The sequence below is a fragment of the Cricetulus griseus genome, assembly GCF_003668045.3.
Source record: "Cricetulus griseus strain 17A/GY chromosome 1 unlocalized genomic scaffold, alternate assembly CriGri-PICRH-1.0 chr1_0, whole genome shotgun sequence".
Lineage (NCBI taxonomy): Eukaryota > Metazoa > Chordata > Mammalia > Rodentia > Cricetidae > Cricetulus > Cricetulus griseus.
In genome coordinates, this window is record NW_023276806.1 from 208,164,362 (window position 1) to 208,178,592 (window position 14,231).

Sequence of the window (14,231 nt, forward strand, 5' to 3'; positions counted from 1 at the left end):
GAGTAATACATGAGACTATAATCTAAAACAAAATCAAAATTAAAGATGTTTTTACAAATACAACTTCTATTTTTTATTTTCTAGCATTTCTGAACAAAAAGGAAAGTAGCTAAAGAGAATGAGAGCTTGCATGGTTGTCACCAAATGTCCTCTTAAAGCTAAGGCTGGTGGCAAACTCACCTCTAGGATTTGAAGGCCATAGAACTCTAGCTGGCACAGTCACTTAGACCAGTATTCTCCTTCTCCCAGCAGCACGCCACATTGCTTACACATGAGCATATGCTTCAAAGAAGGCTAATTTGATCACAGACACACATACACATTCACACACTCACACACAAAAGACACACACAGACACACATACATGTGCACACACACACATGTGCACACACACACAGAGACACACAAACACACACACAGATACACAAACACACAGAGACACACAGACACACAGACATACACTCACACACACAGACATACACACAGAAACAGACACACAGAAATAGACACATACACATGTGTGTGAATGCGTGCATACACACAGGGGCGTGCATGCACACACATACACACACACACACACAAACTCAGCTCAGCCATAAAGAAATAAGTTTCTATTTTGTCCCAATAAACTGCCAAAACCATTGCTCCTTTTAATAGTACATTCGGGAAGTCTGAGAACCTGCTGCTCTCTGCTATAATTGGAATTAATATGGGCAGTTCCTCCCTGCCATCATTAAAGCATAAAGCAGTGTTTTCTCCACCTGTCCTTTTCAAAGAATCTTTACATCCACATTTAACACCTGGGAGACAATAGCCTGAATGTGCCTTACTGTAAATATTTAGGGCATTATCATTTAAGCTGTGTGTTTTTGCTGTACTTCTGTCTTTCATTATCATATGAATCCAGCGTGCTCCTATGTGGAATAAAAGCTGATCTTTTTATCAGTATGGTACATGGCAGGAAACAAAAGCAATTGGAAAAAAAAAAAAAAAAAAGGAGAGGAGAGCAGAATGCTCCTGGTAGGGAACCAATCACTTTTCCTCTGGACTTTAAAAGCCTTCTACCAACCCCTCAGATAACCACCAAGGTCTCTGGAGGTTTTCAAATCTCCCCGCAAACCACACAAGCAAAAGCCAGTGCATTGCAACTGATGTCACTGAAACTCATCTATATTTCTTGGAGAGGATACATTTCAATTATGTTCTTAACATGTCCAATGAGGTGGATAATAATAAATGATTTCTGCTGGACTTTATGCTGCATTATCAAAACTTAAGAAAATATTTTGTTTTCATTTATTACATGAAATGTGTAATTTTTCAAAATTCTATTTATATCCTGGATTTTGCTTTTAGGAGAAAATAAAGGACCCGTTTGTAGTTGAATCAAAGATTTTATTATCTAGCTGACTTTTTATTTTAATCAATGTACATCCTGTTTGTTTCTGAATGACTGGGTCATTTCCAACCTGGCTGGGAGTGAAAGGAAATAGTTTCTGTCCTATGGGCCCAGAGAGGCTCATATAAAACAAGCCCGTGGGTCTGCCTCCTCTGCATAACGGGATACAGGAGTCCTTTTATGGTCAGATACATTGGCTGTGAAGTCTCAGTGAAGGGCATTTGGGTGGACAGTGCTGCTTTTTTGTGTTTAAAGAATCTCCTGTTCCAGTAGGATTGCAATGTGTGAAAAGACTTACATTCCATTTTCTACCCTGTGTGCTATAAAGAAAATACTGACAAAACCAGAAACCCCAGTTGGTTTTTTTTTTTTTTTTTTTTGGTAACAAGAAAATTATGTCACCTTTAGTATGGAAAGTAAATCTTTAACCAAATGCCTTCATCTCCCTCCATATATAGTAAGCTGTAGTTGGAGAAAGCCATTATTCTCATTAAATCTCCTAAGCTTTGCAGTTGCTGTGGAAGTCAGTGAAGGCAAAGGCCTCACCCTCTGCGATTCAAGTGTTTATTAGCGGACACTGTCACATCTCTTTGGGAATTCTGAGACATTTGGCCCATGTGCTGCTATGGCTGGGCCTGCAAGGCCCAGAAGGGGCTCTGGGCTCCTGCATGTGCTGGCTCCTGCTGAGGCTACTAATAGGAGAGTTAACTGTTTGGTAATTCGTGTGCCAGAGAAATTTGGGCAGGAGTCAATTTGGCAAATAGGCTGAGCCTTTAAAACCACTTTGAATAAGCTAATGAGTAGCCAGCATGGGGAATTTTGCCTGGGGTAATCTACTCCTTGTCCTGTGCCAGGAACACAGGGTGAAATGAAATTTGGGGCTCTGATTTTTTTTTTAAATCTTTTTCTTCATCTTTTAATAGCTCTTTCATTCTAATGTATTTGGACATTTGGGAAGAAAATAAATCTGTATATTTTCAAATCTATTATTTATACTTTGGAAGTATGATTTCTATCACTGGAATAGAAAATTGGAGCAAAGCCTTTAAAAACAGGCCAAAATCATATCTTAAGAAATTCAAAGAAGTGATGTTTTGGCCAGCAAAAATTTAGCTCTATACCAGATGTAGTTTCCTTATGGTAGCATCTGTGCATCATTAGGTCAGTGTCATAGCATTAAGTGTGCATTGTAGAAGCCTTAGCTCTAAGCACGTGACACCAGTAGGCCTTGACTCAGGCCTACAGGAGTGGTTTACAGAAGTGTTAGTCATTTCACAGCATGGCTCAGTATGGTGGGGATGTTAGGGGATGGGCCCTAACTAGCCAGAATCATGGACAAATGTTCTCTGCAGAGCTAGATGGCAACCATTGGTTCTTGCTTATACTAGGGCTTGCTCCTCTGCCCTGCTGATACTGAAGGGCCCTGAGTATTCGTTGCATAAGATTCTGAATGTGCCTCCTGGCCCTGACTTCTTCATTTCACTTACTTATTGGAAGCCAACAGCAAATATATGTGATGCTCAGACTTGGCTACATACTCTCTCCTCAGCCTCGTGGAAGATCAGGAAAGTGATTGGTAGACATATTCAGACCCTGTAGAGTGGAATCCTAAAGCAGAGAATTTTCTATAGGAAGTGGTTTCTAATTCTAGACAAAGGAATAACACATAAGCCCCCCTACCTGAAACCAAATTATTCTGGTTATTTTCTTTTGTGTGCCCTTTCTTCCTGTTTTGCATAATTGCATTTTATCCTGCCATTTGTATTCATTCAGTGCTGTTTCATTGTGAAATGACTAGCTTATCACATATAACTAACTTTTAAATTGCTTTCTAGATGTTTAGCCATTACTAACATAGGAGACAGCCATCCATAACACCATTTTTAGGGAGAGTATTTACCATACTTTGCACATGAATGATAATTGTAGCTCATCCCAGGCTCCTTTTTATAATGTCTCACAGCATTTTAAAATAGACTTCGATGGCCCAAGAACATTGCAAGGCAGCTATGAAGGGGACCCAGGAGACGCAGATCTGTGGGTTTGAGCTGACATTTTTATGTGAGGTGCTTTTGCTTTGTCCATGAAAGCAGCAAAACCTGGCTTCCACTACTTGCTTTCCTTCTTGTGATAGTTTTATGATGAAGGAACTGCTAAAAAACACTTCAGAGTGGCAGCTATAGGCTCAATGAGCTAGAAAAGGGAAAGCAGAGACCTTTTAACATATATGATTATGTATTTGTTTATTAGAACTGACCAGATAGGCAGCGTAACAAGGTAATGAACACTAGGATACAACAAGAGTTGGAAGATTTAGACAGCAGTAAGGCAAAAAACACATAGCTCTCTTACTTTATAAATGGACACAATTATTTCCCCCTCTGTTCTCCACTGTGAATTAGAGATAATTGCTTTTATGTGGCCATTGAGCTCACACCTACAGAGTTTCCCACTCCTTCTATGAATGCACATTCATGGCTCCAGTCTGGGTGCTATTCTTGGAGCCACCACCAGCTTTCTCACTGAGTCCTCCAGGCTCTTCCACACAATGCACGGACTACTGCTAAAGAGCCTGGTGATGCTACTGTGTGGGCCTCCTCAGCACCTACCTGAGAGGAAGAGAAAAGTTGCTAACTTTTTAGTTTAGTGTATGGTCCCAATGTCTGAATCGTATAGAAAATTTTATTAGATCTGATAATAACATTAATGGAGTCCAGAAGTTTTTATTTTCTTAGAAGTAGCTAGTCTTTGGACACTCTAGGCAGCTAAGTGGATTGTTTTCTGTTTTCATTGAAGTGTGGGGACATCACTAATATTCAGACCATTCACATTTAAGCCACTACAAATATACCACTGAAAATATATTTAAATGAGGCTATCTTATTGATGAGATGAAAAATTAGTATAGGGCAGAACTGAGACATCCCTGGAGAGGATGAAAAGGTGAGGTTTCAGGATCCTGTGATGGAATCCAAAAGGCTTAAAGGACTCTTGTAAGATATGATATGCCAAGGCAGCATTTATTTAGTAAGTGCTAGGTCCAATGTCATTAGCTCATTTGATCTTCACTGTATGTGTTTGTCAGGGTTCTCTAGACATATATACATATACACTCACACACATATGTGGGTATTTATTAGAGTGGCTTCCAGGCTGTAGTACATACAACTCATTCAACAATAGCCATCTACCAACAGAAGGCCCAAGATCCAGTAGTTGTTCTGACCATGGGTCAATGAGGCAAGATTTCTCAGATGGTGTTCATTACATGCCAGAATCCCAAAGAAGTAGGCTCTAATGGCAATAAAGACATGGACTGTCCAGTAAGAGTGAGAGCAAACAGGAAAAGAGAACAAGTTCCCATCTTCTCTGCCCTTTATATAGGTTGCTAGCAGGTGTGGCCCAGATTAAAGATGGATCGTCCAAGCTTAAAAGGGATTTTAAAAGGGCCTTTCTAATGCAAATGATTTGATCAAGAAGAAACTCTTCCCACAGGTGTACCAACTGCTTGGGTTTTAGGTCATTCCAGATATAGTCAAGTTGACATCTGAGAATAGCATCACAGCATATTGTGACGTCAGTCATGATGCTATCACTTCTCATTAGACATAAGCAAAGCTACACCACAGAGCATCCAAAGAACTCTGCCTACTGGCTTAGGTACAATCAATCTCTGCTTCCAGGGGCCATATTACTCCTTCACCTTTGTACTGTCTTCTATCTTGAGGCCTTACAGACACCTAGGGATCTCCTGCTCCGGAGACGTGTGTATTCTCTGTTTACTGAACTCATTTTTGATGCTAGAAAAAAGCAAACGCCCTTCATAACTCAATGTTTTTCTTTGATTAAGCTGACATTTCTTAAGGGTTAAGATTGAAAAATACATAGCTTCCTTTTTAAAATTTTCTTGCTAGGAATTGAACCCAAGTCCTCACGCATGGTGGCCAAGTTCTGGTACCCCCAATTTAGTACCTCCAATGGTACCCGGATAGGGATTGGTCCCATAGAGGGGATGTCCAAAGGTGAAGTCACACCTAGTGCTACTGGTTCTTTTCTGGTGGGAGTTTGTTGTCTTCCTGCCTGTATTCTTTATTCCTCTCAAGAACCCTCCAGCCATAATTTTTTCAAGGATTTATTATTAATTCCTGTAGAAAAATATCTGAACAAGCATTCCTTCTCCATTATTGGTGGTAAAACTTTCTGTCATTGTCAAAATATACTCTGTCCAATTTATTTCTTTAGATATATCCATATGTTTAATGTAGTCAGGTCTCTAACTTGTAGTTTAAGTGAAAAAGAAAACTATGCACAGTGACATATTCCTAAACAATACAATTAGCTGTTATATTATGAATTGAAAATTGTTTTTAAACCACCAGCACTATGCACAGTGCTTGCACAGCACTTCCCCAAGGAAGAATAAAACTGATTTATTTAAAATATTAATTATTTTGATTTTGGTTTTATGAGACAGGTTTTCTCTATGTAGCTCTGGGTATAGCTCCTGAACTTTCTCTATAGACCATGTTGGTCTCAAACTCAGAGATCCACCTATCTCTGTCTCCCAAGTTCTGGGATTAAAAGCATGGACCGTCACTGCCCAGCCTTAATTTTGTTTTCAATTCTAGTTTATTCTATAAAAATAGAATGAGTGATGGATGGATAAGTAGATGAAGGTTGTTTTATGGGCAGAGAAAAAGTAAAGAGAGCAGAAGCAAGGGAACAGAAGCCAATTGGTTGCAAAGTTACCTTTCCTTGGAAGGTGAGAACAGGAAGACAATAATACTTTGAGTCAAACACTCTGCCTCTCTCTCTTCCTAGAGGGCATTGGTGACCAAATTCGAAGTCTGTTGCATGTTAGGCATGCGTTCTGCCACTGAGCCTTTGGCTTTTGTTTCTTTTGAGCCTATATTTTTGGAAGGTGAGGCAAATAAGTCAGTTTTCTGTTTGGTGATAAGGAATTGTACTGTGTCTCCATTATGGTGCAGGATCTTAAAACACTGGTCTCATGTGATTCCTGATTAATATATGTCTGCTGTTGTGCAAGTAAGGAAACCATACAGAACTAAGCTTTCTAGTTACAATTTAGCAAGGTCATACAAGTAAGAAGCTTGGGATCAGACTTGGCACTGCACCTCCGCATCTCTGAAACACACACAAGGCATGGGAGTGTGTTCTGTCCCAGTGGGAAGATTTACAGAGCACATGTTTGATATTTGCAAGGAGAAATGTGGTAAGTAATGGAACAAGTCCAAGAAGTGACTGGAAAGAATCGAGTTAATTACTAAAGGAAAGTCTAATGTTGGACAGATGGAAACCATTCTCTCAGTGAGTGAATCTTCTTGGTAAAGGAATCATGTGAAGGTGTACCAGGAGTCATCTTAGAAACCATCAGGAACATTGCATCAGCAGAGGTGAAGATTTGAAATATCTGTTGTAGTGAGTGGTAAAGGAAGCTGGAGAAGAGTGAGTGATGGTGACGTTGGGGGCCTATTGTGTGGCTGTCTCACTGTCTAGGTAGAATTGTAGAGGCACTACTGATGGAAGAACAGCAATTACCAAAGACTTGTGGGTACTTTTATAGTAGTGGAGTTTGGGGTATAAATATCAGCCATTAGTTACACGTTTTTCATTTAGAGGTTTCTCAAATTTGATTCTGAGATAGAAGATGAAAGCTATAAAAGAAATAAGGTGTGGTGTTCCATACTGAAGAAACAACGTGGTCAAGACATCTAGCACTGGCGAGGAGATGAATCCCTGGACCTCACTGGCTGGTCAGTCTAGCCCAGTCAGTGAGCCCCAGCTTTAATGAGTGACTCTATCTCAGAAATCAGCCAGAGAATGGACCTCTGGCTTCCACACACAGAATACATACACACATAGAACACACAGACACCCCCCCCCCACACACACACACCTACCTGAAACTTAGGGGAGAGGAGGACATGAGGGAGCAGGAAGGTTGAGTCAGGGGAAGAATAGAGAAGAGCAAGATAAGAGATGCCATAATAGATGGAGCCATTGTAGGTTTAAAGAGAAATCAGGCACTAGGGAAATGTTCAGAGATCTGCAAGGTGACCCCAACTAACAATCTAAGCAACAGAGGAGAGGCTACCTTAAATGCCCTCCCCTGAGAATGAGATTGATGACTACCTTATATGCCATCCTATAGCCTTCATCCAGCAGCTGATGGAAGTAGAAGCAGACACCCATAGCTAAGCACTGAACTGAACTGGAATCAAGTTGCAGAGAGGGAGGAGTGATGAGCAAAGGGGTCAAGACCAGGCTGGTGAAACCCACAGAAACAGCTGACATAAACAAGTGGGAGCTCATGGACCCCAGACTGATATCTGGGAAACCAGCATAGGACTGATCCAAACCCCATGAACGTGGAGTGGATGTCAGTGAAGAGGCCTCAGAAATCTATGAGGCCTTTGGTAGTAGATCAGTACTTATCTCTAGCATAGTGGGGAGCCCATTTCACATAGAGGGATAATACCTCAGCCTAGACATATGGGGGAGGGCCTAGGCCCTATCCCAAAGGATATGACAGACTCTGAAGACCCCCCCCCCTGGAAGGCCTCACCTTCCCTGGGGAGCAGAAATGGTATGGAATAAGTAGGGTGTTAGTGGGGGGCAGGGGAGAGGAAACTGGGATTGGCATATAAAACAATCTTGTTTCTAATTTAAATTTAAAAATGGAGAAAAAATAAAATAAAATAATAGCTGTGACCTCTGGTTAAACAGAGGTCTTCTTATGGTCTCATGACACTGTCAGAGCAATAGCATAGTGGATTCTTCCAGAAGAGGCATATTAGGACTGCCCAAAGTTGTTGGTCTTTAGAACATTTTACCTTCCTCTGCTGTAGGTAGCTAAAATTTGACTTGAGCCAAGTATTGACTTTACAGAGAATACATTTCATGTTTGTGCCTAAACCAGTAAACTGTTGAACAGTCTGGAAGTACCAGACATCTTTTCATTTCCCAAAGAATGCAAGTGTTTTTAATACTGTACTGTAGTCTATGTGTTTGTATTGTATCTAAAACACTGTACACAACTTCAAAGTGTTGTTATTACTATCAAGGGAGGAAGAAATGGTTCCCTTAATGATGTTGTTTGATGCAACTGTGAATCACAGTCATACAAAACACAATTAGGTTATGCCCACGTGTTTGTTTTCAATATCAAAAGGAGATAAAATAGCCTTTCTTCATCTTTAAACAACTAAATCCACTTTGACCCATGAAGCACTTTCTGGACTAACAGGAAAATAGTTTGTAGTGGACAGGTGCAGTGGGTGGGCCAACCTGATTGCTGCATCGCAGCCCATGGTATACCCTTAATGTTTCATAGTTTCATGACACATACTTCTCAGTAGAAAATAAACAATCTCGAGGACTTGTCAGAATAATGTAACTGGCTACTACTCCTGAATGTGTGATTCCTGACAGAATCTAAGGTAGCATACAGAATCTGGAATTCTCATGTTACCTCAGGACAACTAAGACAGGGACTTGGCCTAGGTGCCCATTAATGAATGGCCGGATGAAGAAAGTGTGGTTTATGTATATAGTATAGTGTGATCCAGCCTTAAAGGAGACTGGAATGATGTTACTTTTAGGAAAGTGAAGTGAACTGGAGAGCATGATTTTAAACCAAATAAGCCAACTCAGGAAGACAAACCTTACACGTTTTCTCTCCTGTAGATTCTGCATTTCTAAATATGACATAAAATCATAAGGAAGAAAATATTTATTTCTTTTTCCCATTTCTCTGACAAAATTCTTTACAAAAGCAATTTGAGGAAGGACAGGTTTATTTGGTCTCCTGGTTTGAGGGGATAGCGTGTCTCATGCTCTGGAAGGCAAGGTGGCAAGAATGTGAGACAATTGGTCACATTGTGGCTATGGTCAGCTGGCTTCCCCCTTTCCCTGTTTTATTCAGTCTAGGACCCTAGTGCATGGAATGGCGCTGCCTGCTCAAGGTGAGCTTTCCTTTTTTGGAAACACCCTCATAGACATGCGCAGAGGTAATACACCTCCTAGATGATTCCAAAAGTTAATAGCAAAGATTCCCCATGACAAAAACTATTTAGGAAGAGGAAGGGGACCAATGGTGGGGAGGTTCGAAAGAAGATAATTGGAGAAGAATTTGATTAAATTCTGTATATATGTGTTATATATACATACATGAAAATACCACAAAGATAATTATTTTGTGTAATATATAGCCATTAATAAAAATGCAGTTATAAATGTTGCTCATGTGCTCAGAAAAGCTGTTTCTTTTAGTAAATTACTATAGAGCAACAATGCTAACTTCATTCATTCATTAAACAATTTATCATGTACAACCATGTGCCAGCCACTATTGTAGGTCTGGAGGACACAGCAAATGATTCTTAGTCTTTCCACTCATAAAGTCATGTTGTAGAGAAGACAGATAGATACTAAACAAAAATGGTATGGACAACAAGAAAGGGGCTTTCTATGGAGGTGAAAGAAGGTGTCTTAGGGTTTTTTTTTTTTTTAAAGATTTTATTTATTTATTATGTATACAGTCTTCTGCCTGCATGCCAGCAGAGGGCACCAGATCTCATTCAAGGTGGCTGTGAGTCACCATGTGGTTGCCGTGAATTTGAACTCAGGACCTCTGGAAGAACAGTCAGTGCTCTTAACCGCTGAGCCATCTCTCCAACCCGTGTCTTAGGGTTTTTACTGCTGTAATGAAACACCATGACCCAACAGCATCTTGGAAAGGAAAGGGGTTTTTTGCTTACACTTCCGTATCACAGTCCATCATCAAGGGAGGAACCTGAAGGCAGAAATCGATGCAGAGGCATGATGGAAGAGTGCTGTTTACTGACTTGTTCTTCTTGCCTTGCTCAGTCCCACCAGTCCAGGGCTGTCACTGCCCACAGTAAGCTGGACCCTCCAACACCATCCATCAATCTAGAAAATTCCCCACAGGCTACAGGCCAGGATCATGGGGGTACTTTCTCAACTATGGCTACCACTTTCCAGATGATTCTGGCCGGTATCAAGTTGACATAAAACAGGCCTCACTGTAAGGGTTACAGTCAAACAGAAGCCTGAAGGAAAGAGGGGAGCCAACCTCTTCTGCTGCTCGATGATTTCTGTGACTATGAAGGAATCTCATCACCTCAGGGTGGCAGTGTAGCCCAATGGTAGGGCACTTTTATCATGCATGCAGCCCTGGGTTCAGTGCCCTCCCCTCACATCTGGAGACATAAAGGTTTTATAAGCTTACTCTCTGTGTCAATCCTGTGGCTTCATGAGCAGCCAATACATTTAGCTGATGAAAAGGCAGATCAGCCCCACACATAAGTTTGATGAGCAGGGGAGCCATAGGTTTTGCTTGCTAGTTACTTCTGTGACATGCATAGCATTCTTCATGAAGGAGAGCCTCCTGAAGGTGTGTGAGGGATTGTAGGCAGACAGGACAACAAGGTCAAAGACCCTGAGACAAGAGGTAGGGCCAAGTTCAAGAAATGCCAGGAAAGACAACGTAGCTGGACTGCAAAGTGGGATCCAAGTAAAGGCTGAGGGTCAGTCTCTAGGCTCACTAGCATAGACTGTAGTTCTAATGAAATAATCTGCTATCTCTTTATAGTTTTATTTTAAAAATCCCTTTACATGTGGTTACATATGACTTCCAGCCCATCAAAAGATGCTCAAAGAGGTAAATAAATAACTTAGCAATAGAATACCATTGGCAGATATGGAGCTTGGAATTTAAGTACTCTGATTGTGTAGCTCAAAGTAATTTCCAGCCACTGAACCATCATTAAGTGGCACCCATTCTCTCACTGATCTCTGCTCATCAAAACAGCCCCTTTTGAACTCTGCGCTGTGATTTGAGGCATCCTACTATGATTCTCTTGCACTGTAGTTAACTTTAATAGATTAAAACAATTCCCTTTTGTTGCCATGTAGGTGTTTTTAATAAAGCCATTTACGGCAATCTTCCCATTTTAATGAGTCTTTAAACATTATCCTTTCAAAAATCATAACAAAATGTGGCACTTTTGCTAACCCAAATCATGCCTTTGTTCAGAAATTAACAAAAAGCCCTTCTATGATACAAAGACTATTGTGTCTATTAATCCAGGCTTCCCTTTGAATATCTTCCAGTTGGAGATGGAAAAGCTTCAGCTCCAGGCCCTTGAGCAGGAGCACAAGAAGCTGGCTGCCCACCTGGAGGAGGAAAGGGGCAAGAACAAGCATGTGGTCCTGATGCTGGTGAAAGAGTGTAAGCAGCTCTCAGGCAAAGTCGTGGAGGAGGCCCAGAAGCTGGAGGAAGTCATGGTGAAACTGGAGGAGGAAAAGAAAAAGACAAGTGAGTTGGAAGACCAGCTCTCAGTGGAGAAACAAAGAAGCGCCGGAATGGAAGCTCAGCTGGAGAAACAGCTCTCCGAGTTCGATACAGAACGGGAACAGCTGCGTGCCAAGCTGAACCGAGAAGAGGCACACACCACTGACCTCAAAGAGGAGATAGACAAGATGAAGAAAATAATGGAGCAAATGAAAAGGGGAAATGACAGCAAGCCAGGCCTCTCCCTCCCACGGAAGACAAAAGATAGGCGCCTGGCTTCAGTATCTGTGGCAACAGAAGGGCCCATGATAAAGTCTGTTGCTTGCCAGACAGATGCAGTGACAGAAAGCACTGACCCTGTGAAGAAGTTGCCTTTGACTGTACCCATAAAGCCTTCCACAGGGAGCCCTCAAGTTCCCACAAACACAAAAGGGAATGTGGGCCCAGGTGCCCTACTGATTAGACCAGGTATTGACAGGCAGGCTTCCCACAGTGACTTGGGTACCTCTCTACCTACTGCCCCGACACCAAGTGCAAATAGAATTGAGGAAAATGGACCAAGCACGGGCTCCGTCCCCGATCTATCAAATAGCACACCCACAACCCCCAGTGGCACTGTCCCTGCCACTGCCCAGACACCAGGCACAGCTCCTCAGAGCCTCTCACAGGCTCCCCCTGTGCACAGTTTACATTCACCATGTGCCAACACACCTTTGCATCCAGGTCTCAACCCACGAATCCAAGCAGCCAGATTTAGATTTCAGGGCAATGCTAATGACCCAGACCAGAATGGAAATACCACCCAAAGTCCTCCCTCAAGAGATGTCTCTCCTACAAGTCGTGACAACCTAGTTGCCAAGCAGCTAGCCCGGAATACTGTGACCCAGGCACTGTCAAGATTCACCAGCCCTCAAGCAGGTGCTTCTCCAAGGCTGGGAACATCCCCAGGAGGGGATGCTGGCACCTGCCCTCCAGTCAGTCGAACGGGTTTAAAGACTCCTGGGGCAGCACGAGTTGACAGAGGAAATCCTCCTCCTATCCCTCCCAAAAAGCCAGGGCTCTCCCAAACTCCTTCTCCACCACACCCCCAGCTGAGGGCCTCCAATGCAGGGGCCAAAGTTGATAACAAAATTGTGGCTTCACCTCCCTCCACTTTGCCACAAGGGACCAAGGTAGTAAATGAGGAGAACATCCCTAAGTCATCTTCCCCCCAACTGCCACCAAAACCATCCATAGATTTAACTGTGGCACCTGCGGGCTGTCCCGTTTCGGCCCTGGCTGCGTCTCAGGTGGGTGCCTGGCCTGCTGAAACCCTTGGACTGAACCAACCTGCATGTTCAGACAGCTCCCTTGACATTCCCACCACCACTGCCTTTTGCTCTTCCATAAACCCTCTTAGTGCCTCATCCCATAGCCCCGGTGCCTCAGACAGCCTCCTGGTAACAGCATCAGGTAAAGGGATTGAACTCTTACACCCTTGTTAAAGAATGTGGCCTATTCTCTCATCTGTCCTATTTTCTTTCAAATTGTCTGAAAACATTTTTAATACCCCTTCCCCGTTTCCCCATTTATTTCCTCTGTTTTTTTTTTTCTTTTTAATTGTCTTTAAGGCTCTTGGGTGATGGTGATTCATCTTGCCCTATGAATTGTGGTTCCATCATGCTAAGTTCTTCTTCTTGAAAATAACTTGAAAATAGTGGTTTTTGAAGCACACAAAGACCATTAATTTAGAGAGACTAAAGCATTTCCAGGAGAGGATAGAGTATCCCTTCTTATCAAATATTTAATCTCAGGAGACCTCAGTGTTAATGGATCATCCTTAGTGTGCATTCAATTCGTTCCTTCTAGGGTGACATAGGAAACATCCTTTCAAGTCACTGTTCACACCACTCGGGTTTAGCAGTCGTCGATGGGGGTTTGCTCTGTAGGTAATGGACTGGAGGTGAATATCTGTTTGGTATGAACATTCCCTTCTTATCTTCAACAAAGGACCATGAGTGAATGCCAGGTACCCTGTTTGATAAGGTAGTGTCCTCTAAGTCTTGAGCACACAGATGGCTTCTGTGCCACATGTGTCATGTTAAAGTTCCCATTGCATCAGGGCATCCTGAAGTTGCTGGTTGGGGGAGTTGCAAAAGGACTAGATAATTTTCTTTTTGTTGTATATAGTTTCATGGAAGCATTTCTTTTTTTATTAACAAGGCTAAAGTGACATGCTTGGTGTCGAAGCTCTGTTAGCACCTGGAACAGTTGGTGCTGACATCACACATTGGGGTCAGCAGGTCTATTGGGCTCTAAAGAGAAGGGGTTTAAAAAGGAAAAGAGCATTTCCAGAGCATCACATTTATAACTTAAAGCATGCAGCCCTGTCCTTGAGGGGGTAAGTGCTGCAGATGGCATGCTTGTAGATCAAGCTGTCCCTGTTCCCGTTGAAATTCAGCTTTGAGAGAGGGGTTTTCATTTCTGAGGGCAAAAACTGAGAGCCAGAAACATCAT

The 14,231-nt window shown here is 42.1% G+C and overlaps 1 protein-coding gene across 1 annotated transcript in view; it reads left to right on the forward strand.

The window, feature by feature from the left end:
* Cttnbp2 (cortactin binding protein 2) overlaps positions 1-14,231 on the forward strand; it is a 151,770-nt gene that overhangs the window by 65,692 nt on the left and 71,847 nt on the right. Inside the window, exon 4 of the mRNA XM_027389955.2 lies at positions 11,555-13,187. Within this exon, the coding sequence (XP_027245756.1) occupies positions 11,555-13,187 (1,633 nt within the window). The remainder of the gene's footprint in view (positions 1-11,554; positions 13,188-14,231) is intronic.